This window comes from Elephas maximus, chromosome 17 (genome assembly GCF_024166365.1).
Source record: "Elephas maximus indicus isolate mEleMax1 chromosome 17, mEleMax1 primary haplotype, whole genome shotgun sequence".
In the NCBI taxonomy this organism is placed as follows: domain Eukaryota; kingdom Metazoa; phylum Chordata; class Mammalia; order Proboscidea; family Elephantidae; genus Elephas; species Elephas maximus.
Window position 1 is genome coordinate 71724963 of NC_064835.1, and position 21772 is coordinate 71746734.

General features: G+C 46.4%; 1 protein-coding gene across 1 annotated transcript in view; it reads right to left on the bottom strand.

The window, feature by feature from the left end:
• The window catches only part of SLC1A4 (solute carrier family 1 member 4), a 31413-nt gene extending 13809 nt beyond the window's left edge, over positions 1 to 17604 (bottom strand). Inside the window, exons 1-3 of the mRNA XM_049856735.1 lie at positions 16866 to 17604; positions 4949 to 4991; positions 2975 to 3037 (exon numbers count right to left, since the gene is read on the bottom strand). Coding sequence (XP_049712692.1) covers positions 2975 to 3037; positions 4949 to 4991; positions 16866 to 17377 — 618 coding nt within the window. The 5' untranslated portion in view covers positions 17378 to 17604. The remainder of the gene's footprint in view (positions 1 to 2974; positions 3038 to 4948; positions 4992 to 16865) is intronic.
• Positions 17605 to 21772: the final 4168 nt, after the last annotated feature.

Consider the following 21772-nt stretch of genomic DNA (forward strand, 5'->3'; position numbering starts at 1 on the left):
AGATCTAAAATTCCAAGGGAGGCTGGTGGCTTAGTGGTTAAATGCTACAGTTGCTAACCAAAAGATTGGCTGTTCGAATCCACCAGATGCTCCTTGGAAACCCTATGGGGCAGTTCTACTCTGTCCGATAGGGTCGCTATGAGTTGGAATCGACTTCATGGCAATGGGTTTTGTTTTGGGTTTAAAATTCCAAGCTGTGGTGTTTGGGGTCAAGCAATCCTACTCTCTGACTTGAGAGCAATGAGAGTAATTCTCCCGGTGCAGTGACTCTTTCTGTCTAGGAGGCTGGCAGCAGGTATGCTGTGCTGTAACATACCTTGGCAAACTTGGCAAAGGGTGGAGACAGGGAACGGCAGACACAACAAGAGCTGCATCCTGAGCTGTGCTCTATGCTGGCGCGTCTTTACACTCACTGTCCCTGCTGTTCAAAGCACTCCTTCCCCAGGTCTCCCCACAGCTCCTCACCTTGTCAGTGGTCTCCCTGAAGCAGACCCCCATCGCCAGTACACACACACACACACACACACACACTTTCTCTGACCTCTTGCCATGCTTTACTTTTCCTAGCACTTTCACCAACTGACAGATATAGGTGTGTGTTTGTGTGTGTTTCCTTCCACTGGAATGTCAGCTCTGTCAGAGCATGGTTTTGTCTGTATTGACCACTGCCAACACCTAAGAAGGGCACATCAAAAAAAAAAAAAAAATGTTGCTGTCAAGTCAGTTCTAACTCAAAGCAACACTGTAGGACAGAGTAGAATTGCTTCATAGGGTTTCCAAGGAGTGGCTGATGGATTCCAACTGCCAGCCTTTCGGTTAGCAGCCGTAGCTCTTAACCACTGCACCACAGGGCTCCATAGTGACTGCCACGTAAACCACGGTTTAATCTATTTAATGAATGAGTGACTCAAAGCCTAGGAGGCGTACAGTCATGGCAAATTACCATATGGGATCAAAGTGGGCATGGAAGATGGTGGTCTGGTCAGGGGCAGGGCCTTTCCAGATGTTTTTGGGCCTCTGAATCCCCAGCTGCTCCCTGTGTCACCGATATCCCATCCTGAGAGACAAGAGCCATCCCTACTATATCTTTACAGTCTTAGAGCCACAGGGTTTATGAAACCCTGGGAACCAGTGAGGAGACATCACACCTCTCTTTGGTCAAGTCTGAGTCCTTGTGTTTCTGGCTTACATTTACAGTGAAGGCAAGAGTATTCCTACTGCGGTGGGGCTCACAGGTCACCGGCATTTCCAGCGACAGGTCAGAGCAACCAGTGAATGCCATATTTGCCCAAAACGTGAAGGCACCACAGACGGCCAGCATTCTAGGCTTTACTCATCGCCCTTGGTTTCAAAGTTTTGCTCAATCCTGAGGACCGTCATTTCGAGTAATTTGTAATGGGGATAATGAATCCTACCTGATCAGGTTGTCCTCAGGCTCAAATAAGACGACATGAAGCAACCATCTGCACCAGGAAGGTGTCATGCAGGACAAGCCACTGTCCCAGAGTGGGCCCAGCTGACTCTCACATTGCAATCAGCCATGCTTTAGAATCCAGGGACTGTCAAAAAGGGGCCAGTGGGCCTCCAGCCACGCCCTGTGCCTCTACCAATTCGTCGTCTCAGGGCCCAAGGGTGGCAAGTGACACCCATCCTTTTCAATCAAGGGCCACTAAGTCAACATTTCTCAACAGGGGAGAACCACCCCCTCAGAGAGTTTTAGACAGTGTGGTGGTATTTTTGGTTGTCAGAATGACTGCAAGGTCTTACTGGGAAATAGTGGGCAGGGTCTCGGGGTGCCAAATGCCCTGCGATACACAGAGCAGCAAAGCACAGCAGACTTCCCTACACCCCAGTGGCTTCTAAGCATCCCACCGGACAGTCGTGCAGGGAAGCACCTATTTACAATTATCTGAGTTGAGTGCAAATTCCATTTTGTACATAAACACAATTTTGTTTTAGCCATAGTTTTAATGTACACTAGATTTTCCAGGAATGTTAAGCTGATGTAAACTGAGGGAAGATTGTACTCTATTTTGTTCTGAACTTTACCAAGTGTTGTTCTCCCTTTTAGAAAATTACATCACCAACTGCCAAAGTGCTGATAATACCCTGGTCATCAGCACCACACATTTCTATCAGTCTGCAGTCGTAGCTGTTGCATTCAGGGTGGTTCTATATACATATACCAAAATATTTATTTAGCCCTTATCTCAAAAACCCAGTCCCAGTGCCTTCGAGTCGATTCCGACTCATAGCTACCCTATAGGACGAACTTTCCCCTAAAAAAAGTGCCAACAATATTCAGTTGAATTCTGTCTCCGTCAACCTGTTGCTGTCGAGTTGATTCTGACTCATAGCGACCAGGCAGGACAGAGTAGAGCTAACTGTCCAAGAGGGTTTCCAAGGCTGTCATCTTTACAGGATTAGACTGCCACATCTTTCTCCCCTGGAGCAGCTGGTGGGTTTGAACCCCTGACCTACCAGGGCTCCTTGAATGGTCTCATTGCTTTTAAAGACAACTTTAATCATTCCAGATAGATGCAAGTATCTGAAAAACTTCATTATGTTTCCTTGGATAGTTGTGCCTTTACGTGTTGAAATACATATTGTTCTACTATAAATTACTTTTATTCTCCATCATGTTGTTTTTAAAGTTATATAGGTAGGTTAAATCACCTATTAGGATTTCAGGACAATAGAAGGGGTGTTATAAAATATTTTTGGAAGAAAGGGATGTTAGTTTCAATTGGATTAAAGTGCTCCACTGAGGATCCCAGAGCTATATAGACGCTGCATATCTCTGTTGGTAAATGACCCATCAGCAAACCTAACTCACGTGTTTCAAATAGTCCATTCAAACTCCGAAGTTTTAAACCCTGCTGAGGAGAAGAGGCATCAAGTGTGTCCCTTCAGTTAAGAAATGTTATTTGCTTTCCAGATTATTTTTCACAAATGATCTTATAAATAGCTTTACCTTTTCAACGCTTACGTTTCCAAAGCTTGTGTTGTAGGTGACCATTTTATAATCGGTTGCATACTGTGAGCAAGAAAAAGAAAAACCCGCTGTCAGTTCACAGGTCATCTAGAGCAACCAAGAGGGCTGCTGGGTCTCTGGGCTATCTGCACTATTATTCAAGCTGAGGGTTACGGACATGCCTTACCTCCTTGGCTGGACTAACGAGGGCCTTTGAGAACTGTGTAAAAGTTACATTAACACCAAAGTAGCGTGTACTCCAAAGAGGCCCCTGGGTTATGTGGAGACCCAAAGAAACAGGTAGAATATCCTAACATTCCTTGGGCAATGGTTTGGAGGAGGAGGTCTGTGCAATTTCATGCCCCCAGGCAGCCCATAGTTCGTATTATCTGAATAGGCTTTGTATTAATTCCAAAATGCCAGAGATCATTTTTCAACGTGTCATTTTATTTTCATTCATTTATTTATGCTCCACTTTGTTCCAGAACCTACTGGAGCGTGACTGCTTTTCAGCATCTGTTTCTAATTTGGCTTGGACCTCCACTCTCCAGAGTAAGGGATGTGAGGCAGGATGGCATTTTCTGGCCATCAAATGACGGGGAGACTCACTTATCAGAAGTGCAATGTCTCTCCAACTTTGGTCCCATGGCTGACTGCCCATCCTCCTGATGGGGCACACAAGGGCTGCCTGTGCACCGGGCACCACCAAGTGGAATCTGCTATAAAGCAGTCCTTCTGACCCCTTCTAAAGACGCCCGATTCCTGAACTGTCCAGAGGAGCCCATTAAGGTAGCGTGGCCCTGAGGCCTGCTCCAAGCTTGTCTTTGAGGCTTCAGAGCAGCAGTGACCAGCTGTCCCATGATCAAGGTAGCAGGAGAAACAAAACCCACCCGCATGTCTTCTAGCTCACATGATATACACCAGTCACACCTGTGCTTCTATTCTGATGAAAAGGAAAACAAAACCAGGAGAGGTTGTACATGGAAACACAAAAGTTTTGCTGGAAAAAGGTGATCAGATTAGACAATCTCATCTAGACATTTATATTCCTTTTCTGTTTAAAGAGTATCTAGAGGGATGTTACTTGTAGCATTGCTAAAAATAGGGAAAGACTAGAAGCAACATGAATACCCATCCATTGACAGAGGAAAATTAGGGGATGCTCAGACAGTGGGATACTCTATAGCCATTAGCAACCGTCCAATTGCTAGTGAAGGCTATTTATTGACATGAGAAATGTTCACAAGACACTGCCTTATAAAAGAGCAGGCTACAAAACAATGTGGAGCACGAGCTTATTTTTATTATGTGTGTGCATGCATAGAAAAAACCTACCTGAAGGATGTTAACAAAATGTTAACAAGGGAGAGCTCTAGTTTGAGGCTGTTGTTGCTGGTTGTTGCTGAGTTATTTTGACTCATGGCAATCCCATGTACGCAGAGTAGAACTGCTCCATGGGGGTTTCAAGGCGGTGCCCTTTTAGCAGCAGATCGCCAGGCCTATCTTCCCAGGCACCTCTGGGAGGATTTGAACTGACGGCCTTTCTGTTAGTACTTGAGTGTTTAACCTTCTGTACCCGCCAGGGACTCTGAGGTAGTGATGACAAGTGATTTTTCTTTTCTTCCACTTTTTTGTATTTTATTTTTTGGTAATGAGCACATATTACTTTTATAGTCGGGGGAGGGAAAAAAGTTTATTTTTAAAATTCCAAAATATTTAAGAGACAGCCAAAATGTGATTTGAGGGTATTTTTCAAGTGATATGAAAAGATGCTGGAACCAGGAGGATGTTTTAGAAGTTTTGTTTTTTTAAACTTCAGGGCCCACCTATAAAAACATAGACCAATATCACTAGGTTTTGTTAACAACAGTCTCTCCCTGTTCCACCGTACCTAGTCATACAGGAGTCATTTCTATACTGAGCCCCGCCCCCCGCCCCAAATTTCATACTTTCAGCAAAGTATCAAGACCTTACCGTTCGGAAAGCCGCAACCACTAGATTTGAGGGCAACAGGTTTCTGTTGGAAAAGAATTCATTTTGTCAGTATTCTTAAAACATAGCGTTTACAGCATCTGCTTTAAGGTGCTGATTCATAACAGCCCAACATGGTGTTATCTCTCCTTCCACACCCAACTGTGCCTCGTCTGCTTGGCCACAAGAGATATTTTGAACCCACCAATTTTTATTCTCGTACCCCCTTTATATTTAGGCTTAACTGTGCCCAAATGAACCATAATAACTGCCTCACTTGCCTCTCCCTTAGAGGTTAAGTGCTACTGCAGTGCTTTTCAATGGGGAGTGGCACTGCCTGCTGAGGAAATCCAAGGGGATGTTTTCATTGTCACAATGATTGGAAGACATTCCTGGAACTGGGGGGGAGTGCGTGGGGGAGGAAGTACCAGGAGCCAGCCATTTGTCCTGCTATGTGCGGCCAAGTCCTGCACAATTGTCTCCAGGCCCACGTGACTTTTCAACGTGCTGTATATGACATACCTGTGGATGAAAACCTCATTTATGATTATGAGCCTAGACAACCTCCAACACAAAGTGTTTTTCGCACAGTTTGAACAGATACTGAATTTTCCAAGCATCCAGCTACTGTGAAAATCGTGGGAGGCTTGTTTTGTTTTGTTCAGAATATTTCTAAGAGTAGTTCATCTTGCTGGAAAATCACATCACCAGTGGCAACTTGTAGGATCCGAGCGAGTCTTTAATTCCATGCACAGGTATCAAGTATCAGTCTGCATTTATAGCTGTCTCATTAACTAACGGTGATTCTAAATTCAGAAGCAAGCATCCAACTACTTTGTTTTAGAGTATTTACCTACTGAAACACATTATTTTATTATAAATTATTTTCCTTTTGTCTTTAAAAAAAAAAAAAACCAAAAAACCATTGTTGTCGAGTCAATTCCAACTCACAGCCACCCTATAGGACAGAGTAGAACTGCCCCACAGAGTTTCCAAGGAGCACCTGGCGGATTCGAACTGCTGACCTTTTGGTTAGCAGCCATAGCTCTTAATCACTACGCCACCAGGGTTTCCTTTTGTCTTTTATGTTACAGGTAAGTCATGTTGATGTTTTGAAATTATGTGTCGGTAAATTCTTTATGGATTTCATTTCAGGAAAAAGGATATTATATAGTACTTTCTATACTTGTTATAAAAGGAGAGCAATAGAGCTGATCGAGTTAAGCTACATTTTGAAGTCAAAATTTATTCATGCAAACAGTTTTTATGTAAGGTCTCCCTTGGGTCAGGCTCTGGGTGGGATGCTAGTCTTGACTGATGTACAAAGAATTCCAGCTGACAGTCCATTTGTTCTACCCACATACTACAAGAAACATCTGACAAACTCATCCTTTATAGTTTGTGCCAAACTTACCACTAATTTCTACTTCTGTGGTTCAGCTGGTCACCTAGGATTAGAATCTCCAGTTAACTATCTGCAGAGCATTTGATTTCGGAGGGAAGCAAATCTGACTTCAACCCAGTTGTGGCAGGCAGACTCTAAGATGGCCCCAGTGATCCCTGCCTTCTGGTATTCACGCCCTTGTGAAATTCCTAATGGGACATCACCTCCACTTCCATGATTTGGTTACATAAGATTGTGACTTCCATCTTGCCTAGCAGACTCTCTTTACTGCCTTCTGGGCTTGCACACTTTGGTGAAACAATCTGCCATGTTGGAGAGTCCCAAGTGGCAAGAAACTAAAAGTGGCCCCCAGCCAAACAGCCAGCTAGGAATTGAGGGCCCTAGTCCAACAACCCTCAAGGAACTGAATTCTGCCAACAACCACATGAGTTTAGAAGTAGAATCTTCTCCAGTCACGTCTTCAGATGAGACCCCAGCCCTGGGTGACACTTTGATTGCAGCCTTATAAAAGACTCTGAAGCAGGGAACCCAGCTAATTCATGCCAGGATTCCTAAACCACAGACAGACACTGTGAAATAATAAATGTGTGTGGCTTTAAGCTGTGAATTTGTGGTAATGTGTTATGCAGCCTTGGATAACTAATATACCAGCCAAGAGTTTTTAGTTAATGAGATGCAAAAACAACTTCATTAGAACACTTAGGGTGATCCCACAGGACAGCCACCCTTTAGAGACTGTAGAACAGCATTTCCCAAACTTTCCTGTCTATGAAACCTGAATTGTCTTTAACATACAGAACACCAGCAAGTGCATGCCTGCATTTTAGCACACAAAAAGTGGTATTTCACTGAATTAACCGTTGCAAAATTGTAACCAGAAATTCAATTCCTATTGAAGGTATATTTACTTATTAAAAAAAAAAGGTAGAAACAGAATAGCAACTTAAGTTGGCTGTTCTTTAATGCATAGATGAATAAAGTCAAAAGCCAAACCGTTGCCATCGAGTTGGTTCCAACTCAAAGCGACCCTATACAACAGAGTAGAACTGCCCTATAGGGTTTCCACGGAGCAGCTGGTGGATTCGAACTGCTGACCTTTTGGTTAGCAGCTGAACTCTTTAACTGCAATGGCACCAGGGCCCCATATAGATGAATGGCAACTATATTTGCTATTATTTGCATTACAAAGCAACTTTCTTACACATTTCAATCTTGTGGGATAGATCTGGTATCTTATTTCCATTTGCTAGGTTAAAAGCAAAAACGTGCCTAAACCAAGTTTTCCTACATCCACCACATGGTGGTTCTCAGTAGTACCAAGACTAAGCCAGCTACTGAGTTCTCTCCCCAAGAGGACTGGGAAGTTAGGGAAAGAGCCGGGTTAGAAGCCCTCCACCTGCCCCACAGGGAACAATTTCCTTCAGGGACTAGCTGTTAGGCCATCCGGGACAACTACAGCCTTTCCCACAGCTCTGAAATGCACTCTTTTCCAAAGAGCACAAACTCTATTTGTTTAAACCCTTCCAAGTGGCCTTCTTGGTCTCTTTATTATGAGCAGTAACTCAGGCCTGTAAACCCCTGTCTCACCCAGAATAGACTCTGACCCTAACCCAGAATTTCTAGACCAAACAGCCACTGACACACCGACCTGTTTTCAGACAGTCCACAATACCTAGTCTACAAAACCTAATAGGAACAGAAGGGTAAAGAGTATACTAGAGACAAAATGGCAACTCTTGCCAAAAAAATCAAGTTCCTACAAAGGCCAAGATGTATTCTGGCAGATTCTTATAAAGCTAAACACATATGTACTATAACTATATGGCCCAGCAATTCTAGATATTTACCCAAGAGAAATGAAAATATATGTCAGCAAAAAGGGCCTGTACATATAACAGCATTATCTATAATAGCCCCAGACCCATATATGCATCAGCAGATGAACGGATAAACAAATTGTGATATACCCGTGTAATGGAACACTACTTGGCAATAAAAAGGAACCAAACAGGATATACACAACAACATGGCTAATCTCAACAACACTGTGCTGAGCAAAAGAAACCAGACAAAAGACCACAAACTCTGGAGACATCTGCATCAACTGGCACAACACAGTTCATAAAGGGTATTTCTACATCCTGCTTTGGTGCTTGCGAGCAGTCATCTAAGATACAACTATTGGTCTCTTCCCATCTGGAGCAAAGGAGAGTGAAGAAAACCAAAAACTCAAGGGAGAAATTAATCCAAAGAACTAATGAAGCACACGAACCACGGCCTACATGACCCCGAACCAGAAGAACTAGATGGTGCCCAGCTACTACTACCAACCGCTCTGACTGGATCACAACAGAGGGTCCCAGACAAAGCAGGAGAAAAATGTACAACAAAAAAATCAAGTTCACAAAAAAGATCAGACTTACTGGTCTGACAGAGACTGGAGGAACTCCGGAGACTATGGCCCTAAGACACCCTTCTGACCAGGAACTAGGAACTAAAACCATTCTTTAAGACCACCTTGGAGCCAAACAATAGACAAGCTCATAACAGAAACACTAACACCTGAGAGGAATGTGCTCCTTAGAACAATCAATTACACAAGATCAAAAGGGCAACATTTGCCCAAAAGCAGAGAAGGCAGGAAGGGGTAGAAAAGCAGGACAAAAGGAAAGGGGAAACTAGGGCGGAAATGAGCAGAGTGCTGACACATTGTGGGGAATGAAGCCAAAGCCATTAAATACTTCATGTACAAACTATCAGATTATCAGATGGGAATCTCATTTGCTCTGTGAACTTTTACCTAACACACACACACACACACACACACAAGAAGCCAGACAAAGAAGAGTATATATTGAATGACTCCACTGATCTGGAACTCTAGAAAAAGCAAAACTAATCTATAGTGACAGAAAGCAAATCAGCCGCCTGTGGCCAGGGGTTAGAGAGCTGGGATTATTGAGAAATCACGCATGATGGAAATGTTCAGTGTCTTGACTGTGTTGGTGGTTACACGAGAGTATCCACTTGTCGAAACTCATTGAACCGTACTTTTGCAAACTGTAAGATGGGTGCATTTTATTGTATATAAATCATACATCAAAATAGTTTTAAAAAGTTAAAAGGTAACAGTGTGAATTAGGAAGGAGGTTTTATTTTACAACCAAAAGATACATCCTTCCAATGAGATGACCGAATTTTCTTTAGATTCTATACCTCAGCTCTCAGTTGTTAATCTATAGAAAGAAATTCCCTGGGGGCTGTTGGCTGAAGCTCACGCATCTACTTAAAACAGGCTCCTTTTACTTGGTCCTTCTGGTTGCCACAGTCAGCAGCAGCTCCCTCCCAGGGCAAGGAACTCAGGCTGCAGGATAAAGTACAACATCATTCTGCCCTCCACTTACCCTTTTCTCCTTGGCTTTTCAGCACAGACACTGCAGTGCCCTCTAGCTTTTCCTTACCCCTGGGCTTTCCCTGTCTTCAGGGATCAGCTGCTTGTAATACAAGCAGTTTTGCTTCCCAGAGCTCTGTCTACAGCCACTTTTCCCAACCCTCACATTCACGCGGTAACTTCATGGGCTCCCAAAATGAGAGACATATGAGCTGTAAGGGATTTCCGAGGTGACCCAATTCAAACGCTTCATTTAGTACATGGAGAAATCAAGACCCAGAGACATTAATTTGATGCATATCCCATGCATGTTCCATCCAGACCAGCATTGTCCGATAGAACTTTCTGGATAATGGAAATGCTCTATGTTTGTGGTGTCCAGAATGGTAGCCACGTGGCTACCGAGCACTTGAAATGTGGCTAGTGCTACTGAATTTTTAATTTTATTTACATTTTAAAAAGGTAAATTTAAATAGCCACATGTGCCTAAATAAACAAACCCATTGCTGCCAAGTTGATTCTGATGCATAGTGACACTATAGAGTTGAATCGCCCCATAGGGTTTCCAGGGAGAGGTTGGTGGATTGGAACTGCCAGACCTTTTGGTTAGCAGTCGAGCTCTTAACCACTGTGCCACCTGGGCTCCCACATATGGCTGGTGGATACCGTACTGGACAGTGCAGATCTAGTTTTGAGATACAGAGCCCAGAAATAAAAAGGAACAAATGGTCTTCTCATGTCCACCTCTGCAGAGCACTCGATTTCACTGGGTTAGAGAACTTCTAACCACCAAGCTCCTCATCTTATTTAAGTTCTCAAATATCTCCTTTTTTTGTTAGTTGATCCTGAGAAATTTACTTGAATTACATAAAACCATATATACATTTGACCAAAGTTTCTCAAACATTAGTAGACTCTGGTATCAATTTATTGGCACAAAACCAGCATTTTGTAAAAGATGAGCTACATTAGACAGAAGGGAAAATATCAGCATGTATCACGCGTTACAGATTGTTTTATGGAATTTGTGTTTCAGTTTGTGTATATGTCCTGGGGGGGCGGGGGGGAGGGTGTGTGTGTGGATGTCATAATGTAAAATGGATTTCTTACTGTGGGTCAAAGCCAAAACCATTTGCAAAAACGCCAAGACCATACTACTAAATCCAGGGACCCAAGTCAGAGCAAATCAGGAGAAAATGAATGGACAAGCCTTTCCAGTGCTGTAAGAATCCTTGGAGACTTATTTACAGCAAATAAACAGAAAAGATGGTATGCGCTGAGGCCGAACTAGCAGAAGCAGGATGGCTGTCAGAGTTGTCCTACAGATCCAGGCAGCTCACGCAATGGAAACACCCCGAAAAACAAAACGTTCCCTCTTTACATCTGGAATTGTTTGTTCTTCTGATCCTATTGTCAGGGGTGGTATGCATTTCTCTGTTCTATATGAGAAGAATGGAAAACAAGTTACTTTTGATTAGGTGTATTTTTTGTTCCAGAAGTTATTTCCTTTTATTTAAGTTCAAAAATTCTTTACTAAATATATGGGACTTTCAAAGACTTGCCAGGACAGGATATCCCACAGTATGTACATTCGACAAATAATTATTATCCCCAGTGTTTATTGTTACACAGCCAGTTAACAGGGACATGCCCCTTCAGATCTTGGTACCCCCGAGAAGGCTGGGAGCAGAGGAAGGGCTGGGAGTGGTGGGCTCATACTACGGGCATGGGGTCTTATCTACCCTCTTTTTAAGGGCCATGTCCAGCTTTACAGTCCTGCTGGAAAGGTTGGTGCTATGCCCCTGGGGTGAGGAGGCTTTCTGGGGAATAAGGATAAGAGCAGCACTTATTCTTCGCCTCAAGCAGCCCTCAGCTGTCCCTGAAAGGCCGGGACACACTAGAATATTGGCAAGGTACTCAAATATTACCTCATTTAATTTTTACAACAATTCTCAGTAGTAGATGCTATTATGAGCCTCATTTTACAGATAAGGAAACTGAGACACAGAGAGGTTAAAAGACTTGTCTACACACAGCTAGTAAGTGGGAGAGCTGGGATTCAAACCAACGTAGTTGGCTTTAGTATCTGCTCTTAATCAAATACTCAAGCTGCCTCTATGGGTTTATGCTCTGTTCAGTCTGAAACAGGTATTCTCCGAGGCCATTGAGTTAAAGCTTTTTTTTTTTTAAACTACTAATTGCAATTCTTTTTTTCCACTTTAGTGACTAGTAAGGCTGAGAAATCTCTGTTAAATCAAATCTTGTTAGATTTGCTGAGTCTTCATCTCATCTACAGAAAAGAAAGACATAATAAAATAATCTTTCACAGTCAGATTCACAATTAACTCCTTTGACTTTGCAATCTAGGGGCTAATACTAGACCCTAGTCTTAAATAGGTTTCTTTGCACCCACTAAAGAAGTGTGTTCTTTGCTGTTTGCGTGGCAGTATATTGAAAAGGAAAGTCCATCACTCCTCCCTCTGTGAAGTGAAGAAAGGCTTATGGCACTGTCTACTGTTGGGAAGACAAGCACAAGGGAAAAAAAAATTCTAGAAAACCAGGCAACAGAAAAACCCTCAGTTCTGTTTGCCACGTCTGTGGGAACAAAATGTTGTGCTTGCGCAAGGGCGGTATCCCGGGCCATGCGTCTGCTGGCAGGACACATGGAACTCTGGGCCCAGGAGCTGCCCCTCCCTGCCTCCTTTGCAGTTCTGACTCTGTTTCTCCATTTGAAAACCACAAATTCTAGCACCCAAAAGAATGTCAGAGACTGGTTAGCTCAATTCCTTCATTTCACAGCTGGAAAAAACTAAGGTCAACTTTGGAGTCAATGAGCATGTCAGGGAGGGGAAAAAGAAAGTGAATATCAGGGTGGATAGTGAGGATTACTGCCCCATTTCACGATGGAAGGATCTTTAGTGTTTAGTTTTGACTTTTCTCCAGTTTCCATATTTCCTGTGGTGATTCTATGAGTCAAAAACAAAGTCACTCCCAATGTCTGCTTCTTTTCCTCCAGAGTTCACGTAATTCTCAACATACTACCTAAAAACGATATTAGCGTCAAGTCATCTTAAGCTGTTCAATCTCTCTCAGAGTCAGAGATCCAAGTACTTGTCTTTTTTCTCTCACTTATGGTGTAGTGGTTAAGAGCCCGGCTGCTAACCAAAAGGTCAGCAGTTCGAATCTACCAGCCACTCCCTGGAAACTCTATGGGGCAGTTCTACTCTGTCCTACAGGGACACTATGAGTAGGAATTGACTCAACAGCAACGGGTATGGGTTTTTTTTGTTTGTTTGTTTTACCCTCATTTATTTCAGGCTATGTAAACGGGGCCATTCTCCCTAACTCATGTGAACTGGAAAAACCCAATCGCTCTATAGTATGGCTCCATTTATATCAAGAGCAAGCATGTACTGGGTTAACCAGTTGCCATCAAGTCACCTGACTCATGGCAACCCCATGTGTGTCAAAGTAGAACAGTGCTCTATAGGGTTTTCAATCACTGATTTTTCAGATGTAGATAACCAGGCCTTTCTCTGAGCACCTCTGGGTGGACTCCAACCTCCAACCTTTTGGTTAGCAGCTAAGCACATTAACCATTAGTACCACCCAGGGACTCCATACACGTATTGGGCTAGCCATGTTCTAAGAGCTTCCCAGACATTATAACTCGCTTAACCTTTATAAGAATTCCATGATCCGCATTATGCAGATCAGGAGGCTGAGGCACAGGACAATTATGGCCATGCTCCAGGGCCCACAAAACCTGTAAGCACTGCTAGGGGATCAAGAGTTTCCACGAGGACTGGTTTCCGTCTCTTCAGGGGCAGAAACCATGTCCTTTTGAATGCAAAGTCACAGCTCAGTCGCATGGGTCACAGTTCTGAAAGTCTCATAATGTCTGGAAGTGGAGCTGTGGGCTGCCCAGGGGGACTTTTGTTTTTGTCATTTTCCCACCTGCTGGCTGCTATCCACCATTGCTTCTCAGAAGCTCTTCAAGGGCCTGCTTTTAGCACCTGCCTCCCCTCAACCTCCAATTCTACTTTGTGGTTTCTAACTCATGGTGTGTTGGGAAAGCAAACCACTTAGTAACAGTATTCGGAATTAAAACCAAATAAAACAAAAACATAGCTTTATTTCTTTCTGACTTGTAAATCCTTCTTGAAAAAATAAATGCAAAATCATGGCAGAAAGAACCGGTGGGCGTTCCAAGGCGCTGCACCACCAGAAAAGGGCATGGACTTTTGCAAAAGTGCTCATTCATCAGAGACTTTTTCCACTTCTTCCAGGTGGCTACATTCTGGACAGTTACCAGGCAAAGGCCTGCTGGATAATTGGGGCTATTTACTGACGGACTCCCATTTCACCCACGTGCCTACGAGCAAGAAATGCCTGGGCCCCTGCCTTTGCCAAAAACCGTGCCCAGAGTCACATAAAATCAGCATCAAAAAGGTTTCTTTGAAGGCAGCAATTTTAAAAAATTGACCCAGAGACTCCCCAGACCCAGGAAGCATTTCCAAGTGGGGTAGACCTCAGCTTCCTCTCATAAACTGCTCACCATGAAAGCCCAATCTGAGCAGCAGATGCATGCACGCACGCGCGCGCACACACGCACACGCGCCCACACACACGCACGCGCACACACTGTCTGTCACTTAAGGGGCACAGCCCCTGGTTGGAGGAAGTGTGTCTGTCCTGATCCAGTCATGCTCTTACCTTGTTCCTCTTTTGGCCCAGAGCAAACATTCCTCAGACAGACTAGACTAGAATGTAGCTAACAGATACTTATCTTTGGTCTCATGAAGTGGAGCACTGACTTGGAGGGATGACTGGGTGTAATAGAGACAACCCTGAACCATGGGCAGGAGACTCATAAGAAAAAAAAACAAAAATAACCAAACCTGTTGCCATCAAGTCGATTTAGACTCATAGCAACCCTACAGGACAGAGCAGAACTGCCCCATAGAGTTTCCAAGTAGTGCCTAGTGGACTTGAACTGCCGATCTTTTGGTTAAAAGCCATAGCACTTAACCACTACACCACCAGGGTTTCCAGGAGACCCATAGTCCTTCTAATCCCTCTTCCGATAAACCACTCAGTGACCTTGAGCAAATCATTTAGTATCTCAGTTTCCTCAGTTGTAAAATAGGAGTATACCACCCACCTACCTTACTTTTATCCCTCAACTGATAGATTACACAAAGTTGGCCACTGGAAGCATCATGAAACACTGCTTATTCCGGACAAGCGATGACAAGGCCTCTCTTAAACATTCCTCCGCATCCGCAGCCCAAGTCATTGAGAAGCCTGAACCTACACTGATCCCATAAGCTATGACGCTGGGTCACTACTCACTTCAGAAGCAGGAGCTGAAGGGGCTTGGAACTAAAGCCAGAAAAACATGATCTGGGGTGGGTAGTAATGAGGAAACACCCCCATCCCTACACTTGCACCCGTTTTTGGCTACTGCCCCTTGAGATAAAGGAATACTGTCCCCCTAGGGTACCACGAGCAGGTCAGAGCTCAACATCCATACTCCCTCTCTCCGCGACTGTTCCCAGAGGGAAAGAATCCTTTAACCCCATCATCCCTCCCCTCCCAGGCAAAGCTGATGTCTCAACCACTGTAGACTTTTTTTTTCCCCAGCACCCACCTGAAAGTAAATCCCCAAGCTTTAAGGATCTCTAAAGATTCCAAACATCAAGCTGCCTGCCATACACCAAATAAACGCCGTGATCTCATCAAAATCCTAATAAGCCACCTTGCCTGCCCACTAGGCTTTTGGTAAAAACTGTCTGGTCTCCATCATCAGAGATCTCTGCCAAGGTAAATGGCCTGGACATTTTTTTAAACAACCTCTCTCAAGTAGAAGACCAAAAAAACCCAAACTCATTGCTGTCGAGTTGATTCTGACTCATAGCGACCCTATAGGGCAGAACAGAACTGCCCCTTCGGGTTTCCAAGGCGCGGCTGATGGATTTGAACTGCTGACCTTTTCGGTTAGCAGTGGAACGCTTAACCACTGCCCCACCAGGGCTTCAACTGGCAGACAGTCATCACATTTTCCAAAGGGAAAAATGGAAACAGCAGGAAGTCAAGTCACTTTGCTCAGGGTTCGCTGCTTCCAAAGCCCAAGCAATGAGCTCTGCCTCAACGACTCAACAAAACATACCTCCCAAGGCTCACAGTCCAGAGTCATCGGACACCTGGAGTGGGAGCCAGCTGCACTCCTCATTCAGCTGAACCTGACTGGGTCAGCAGATGCCTCCAGGCTGCAGTCTTCCCATCTGTGAACTCTGGGTTAACTGAGAAGCCAAGAGAGGCTGAGGCTTGGAAAAATCCAAAGGAACTATACTACCTCATCTCAAGGGATGAAATGCAACTTTTAAGAGTCACTAAAAGCAGGTGAAGCCAAGTAAGAGACTTCTCTCTCACTCCCTATTGGAACTCACACTTTCCTCACAAATAGAGTCCCTTGAAACTCACAATACCATCTGCCACGGACCTTGGGCAGGGAGAGCAACCTGTCCTAAGCCTCCAGGAGAGGAATGTTTCTGGGCAATAGGTCCCACACAACTAACACTAGTCCTGTAATCCTTGGATCCACTGACAACTCTTCAGAAAACTGTCAGCTTCCTCCAAGCCCAGGCGCTGAAACGGAGAAGGCCCCACATTACAACAGGGACTGCCAAGAGTCACAATTTCTTTCCCGCCCAGTCGGTAGAGAATGGAATGAAGACATTGGGGCGTGGCTGGAACGTTCTCTCCCCCCCCCCGCCCGCCCATAAGGGCAATATAAGAGTATAAGGAGCCAAATACATGCGAGATGGTTGACTCTTTCCTAAGACACACTCTCACCTAACGGTTATACTACTTCTTGCTAACAGATGCGGCCTAACTACTTGCCATTGTACTGCGTGCCCCGGTTGATGTTTGCAAAGGCGTGGTCTGCGGTGCAAAGACTCCAGATGTTATTTTGATACTAAAAAAAACAGTTAAAGGCCACCAGCAGCCACTTAAGAATTAACTCTTTGGAGTATATGACGGGCTGTGGGTGTATGAACTGGAATGCAGGGAGAGATGGCGTGTCCCGATGGGCCCTCGGGGACGTGGGAAAGCGTTACCTGGCCAGGTCAAGGAAAGAGTCCACAGTCTCTTTGGGAACAGAATGCTCCGGCTCATCCAGCCCCAGGTTGCTGGACTGAAGAGTCTGCGCGCCGGACCCCGGCTGGATGATGAACGCCAAAGCAACACCGAGCGCCGAGGCGCTCAGCGTGGTGAGGGCGAAGTAGGCGACGGCGATGCCACCCAGACGCCCGAGGGAGCTGGCGTCCAGGGAGGCGGCCCCCGACACCAGGCTGCAGACCACCAGCGGCAGGATGATCATGCGCAGCATGCGGAGCAGCATCTCGCCCGGGAAGGCCACGTAGGAGACCTGCGTGCGGCTCAGCTGGAGCCCGCGCAGGGCCGTGCCCAGCGCCGCGCCCGCCAGCACCCCGGACACGGTGAGCAGTACCAGCGCGTTGCGCCGCAAAAAGCCGATACAGCGCCGTGCTCGTTCCGTTGCCTCCCGGGGCGCATCGGGCCTGGCTTGGGCGCCGTCGAGGTAGCCGTTGGTCTCACTGCCCTTCTCCATGGCACTGCCCGCAGCTTCGCGCTGGAGGATGCAGGGGACTTGGGCTCTCCCAAGGGATGGAGTCGGGTGGAGCTGGCGAAGTCGGCCTGCAGTGCCCGCGGATTCTAGCAGCCGGCGCCCTGCAGTCCCCTGACCTGGGCGCACAGGCAGGTGCCGGGAGGGCGATGGGAGATGCGGGAGCCCGGGTCAGAGCGGAGCTCGCCGCTTGCAGCCCTCCTAAAGAGGCCGCTGGCTGGAGATGATGCAACGCGGGAGAGGCGCGGGAGGATACGGGGGGCGGGAGTTCGGCGCGGCCAGAGCCTATCCACTTCACACCCGGCGTCCCGCCCTAGCGGCTCCGGCCAGTCAGCGCCCGGGGCCCCGCCCGGCCGCAGCCGCGGGGGGAGGGGCGCCGGGCCAGGGGCGCTGCCCCGAGCCGAGGGTGCGGGCCGCGCAGCCGAATCCCGGCGCAGGCAGCGGCTGCCCCGACCCCGCTCACTGGGTCCAGCTCCGGGCGACTGCGGGGCGGCGCGGCTTGACGGACGGCCCCGGCTTGTTGGCACCTGCCGGGGCGGCTCGGACCTGCTGGGGTCTGGGCCTTCGGGGTTGGCCGGCCCGGGAGAATATGGAACGCAGCCGCGTTCCTTGTCCTGGAGGCTGGGGGAGGGGCGGAGGTCCTCTCCGGGGTGGGTGCAGTCGCCTCCGCGCGCCCCGCGGTCCGTCCGAGAGCTCCCGGGCTTTCCCGCAAAGGGGCCGCGCACCGTGATGGGGCGCAGCGCGGTCATCCAGCCGCGTGCGTCTCCTGCATAAAATCCGTTCCTCGAGGGGTCCTGTAGGGTTGCGTGAGATCAGGTACACCAGGGTGCGCAGCACAGGCCCTGGCCCTGAAACAAAGGGTGCTTGAAGAATGAATGAATGAATGAATGAATGGGAGACGCCCAGCACTCTCTCATTAAAGGCTCCACGGTGACACCAAACTCAGCGTCCGGATCGCGCTACTGCGCGCCCCGGTGGCTCCGAGAGGGTGGGTCGGGGCCACCCACGGATGGGCCCTGGTAGCCGGGCAGCGGAATGCAGGCAGAAGATGCAAAATTCTTGTAGAAGAACCCGAGCTCTCTCTCCACTCTTTCCGCGGAGTTTTTACCACGTGACTTCGGCTGAAACACTAGCCGCTGGGTTTTTATCCCCCCACCGCACTACCCGGGCCCGGAGCGAAACCGCGCAAACAGCGGTTTGGCCAGCCTGAAAAATAATGGCTTCTTTATGTTCACATCCCATTAATTTCCTTTCTACTTAAACTTTTATTTAACATCTGCTCTGGTCAGGGCAGATATAAAGGAAACCCTTGCGGAGTCTTTTTAGTTTGTTACATTTATTATATACGGTAGCTTCATACTTACATGTATGAGTTTGAAGCCACTGTTTTTTTTGTTTGTTTGTTTTTGTAGCTTCATAGGAAACCCTGGTGGCGTAGTGGTTAAGTGCTACGGCTGCTAACCAAGAGGTTGGCGGTTCAAATCCGCCAGGCGCTCCTTGGAATCTCTATGGGGCAGTTCTGCTCTGTCCTACTGGGTCGACTATGAGTCGGAACCGGCTCGTCGGCAGTGGGTTTGGTTTGGGTTTTTTTGGTAGCTTCGTAACAAGTGTTGTCCCGTTGATCTGTATGTCTACTCTATACCAATACTGGAGCCCTGGTGGCGCAGTGGTTAAATGTTCGGCTGCTAACCAAAAGGTCAGCAGTTCCAATCCAGCAGCCGCTCCTTGGCAAACCCCTGTAGGGCAGTTCTAGTCTGACCTAGAGAGTCGCTATGAGTCCGAATCGACTCAATGGCAACGGGTTATTATATACTTATATTTCCTTGTTTTGCTTTTGGGAAAGAAACAGCTCTTTTCAGATGTCTGTGAAAGGGAATTCTTATGTGTGAATAATTTGAATTGAGGAGGAAGGCAATTACTATAGATTTCTTGCTAGGAAAAAACAAAACCGTCTTAAAACATGTCATGACAGAAAACTGTGCAGTCAAAATGCTGTGGTAAGAAAAAAAAAAAAAGGAGCTTTCAGGAGGTGTCCAAAATTGGGTACAGAGAAGATTTCATTCCTTGAAGTACGCCAGCTATTGGCTGTAGCTTGTAGGGCTTTCAGGATGGGGGTATCGGGGAAGAGCTGTTTCACAGAAGGCAGTTTACTTCTCTGTGTGCACTGAAGGACTGATTTCTACAAATGCCGCTTTGTCAACCAGCCCCTCCATTTGGTTTGACTAGCACGTTTATGTAAAAGACTCTGAAACCCAGCTCCAAACATAAATTTCCAATTGCCTACTTTACATCTCCCTCCACCTGGATATCCTGCAAGACTTTAAACTCAACACGTCCAAAAAACGAACTCATGGCTGCCTCCTCAAACCTGCTCATCCTTCTGACTCCCCTGTTTCTGTTACCAACATCATTGACCACCCGATCACCTCTGCTTGAAACCTCTGAGTGACCTTTGGTTCTTCCCTCCCTATGGTCTTCTCTCGCCTGATCAATTGCCACCTCCCACAGACATTTCTTTACCACATCCACACCTTCCATCCATTCCCACTGGCCATTCTGGCACACTTCTCATTTCCTCACTTCTTATCTGGGCTATTGAAATGTTCTCCTAATTAGTCTTCTAACCTTCAGTGCTCCTCTTATTCCAACCATCCTGTATTTAGCCTTGCCTGCAGGCTAATCTTCCTAATGAATAGTATAAAAAATGTAAAAATGGCATGCTGAGTCAAGATCATCAGCCCAAGGCCGATTCCTGTGAGGTGGAGGTCAGACATAGCTCCTCTCCAACCTTTCCACCTATTCTGACACCAGCTGTCTCTTCCACGGCACACTCTACTTCTCTGCTGGGTTTGGTAATTTGTTGCAATAGCCACACAGAACTCACAGACTATAGTCAGGATTATGGGGTTTATTAGAGAAATAACAGTTACAATTCAGGGTCAGGGATGACTCAGGATACTGTTCTCTGAGAACAGCTTCTTGGCGGTGCCTGCAGACAGGCCTCACCCTTGGCCCCTCAGGCTGGCCTCTGCCCTGCTCAAGCAAGAGTTAAAAAGCTCTTTAGCTCTGCAATAAGTGCCCAGAGGTATCCCACTCCGCATGGAAGCCTTCCGCCCAAAGGTGCTCAGCTCTCTTGCTCTGTGGGCCAGGAAGCCCACCATGCCCTCTAGCTCCAGTCTCCTGGTTCTGCTACTGCCATTTCTCTGCCACTGTACTCTACCATGCTTGCTACCTGTTCTTGTCACTTCTCACTGCTGCCATGCCGTCTCTTGCTGTCTTCAGGGTTACAACTCTATCTCCTGGACCTAGGAGGTTCTCAACACAGGGACCCTGGATCTAAAGGATGTGCTCCACTCCTGGCTCTTCTTCATGGCAGTGAAGTCCTCCTCCCACCTCTGGGATTGTTTCCCTTTAACTGTAGTGGTATGGCAAAACTGACCAAACCCCTCATTAGGGTTCCATATACCTTATTTGCATGGCCCCACCCCCACAAGAGTTCCATGCAGCTTATTTGCATTATTAGCAGGCTGTCCAATCCCTTTAGTGGGCCACAGCACCTTATTTGCATAGTCCCATCCAGTCATTGTGGGAGTCACAAAGACCATGGCTAGAAGGGTCATATTAGAGTAATTCACCATACCACAATACATGTTAGGATTAAGTTCTACTTCCATTCAGCAGTAAGGAAGGGCCAATGAAGGGCATGTCCTCTCTCTTTAAGGACTTGTTCTAGAAGTTGCATGCATCATTTCCCCTAGATTTCATTAGCCAGAATTTAGACACATGACCACACCTAGCTGCAAGAGAAGTCAGGCAACATATGTTTATTTTGCACAGGCACACTCAGTTAAAAAATGGGGCTTCTGTTACTAAAGAAGGAGCCCTGGTGGTGCAGTAGTTAGGCACTCAGCTGCTTACCAAAAAGTCAGCGATTCAAATCCTCTAGTCACTCGGTAGGAGAAGGATGTGGCAGCCTGCTTCTGTAAAGATTACAGCTTTGGAAATCATATGGGGCAGTTGTACTCTGTCCTATAGGGTCACAATGAGTCGGAAACGACTCGATGACTGCGGGTTTGACTTGGTTTTGATTACTAAAGAAGCAGAGATGAATGATATTAGAGGACAAGGAGCAGCCTTCTTCCAATCACTTCTTGTTCAAGAGCTTTCGGTGGCTCCCCATTGAAGTAAGGACATGATTTTCCATCCAGCATTCATCCCGGCATTCAGAGCCACCATAATCTGGCCTCAGCTCACCATCCAGCCTTGTGCCCTCTGCATATGTACAGAAACGGGATTGTGTGCTGCTCCTACTTTTTTTTTTTTTTTTTTGCCTCCATCCAGTCCCAGTTCAGGTACCACTTTCCTCCTGAAACTTTTCTT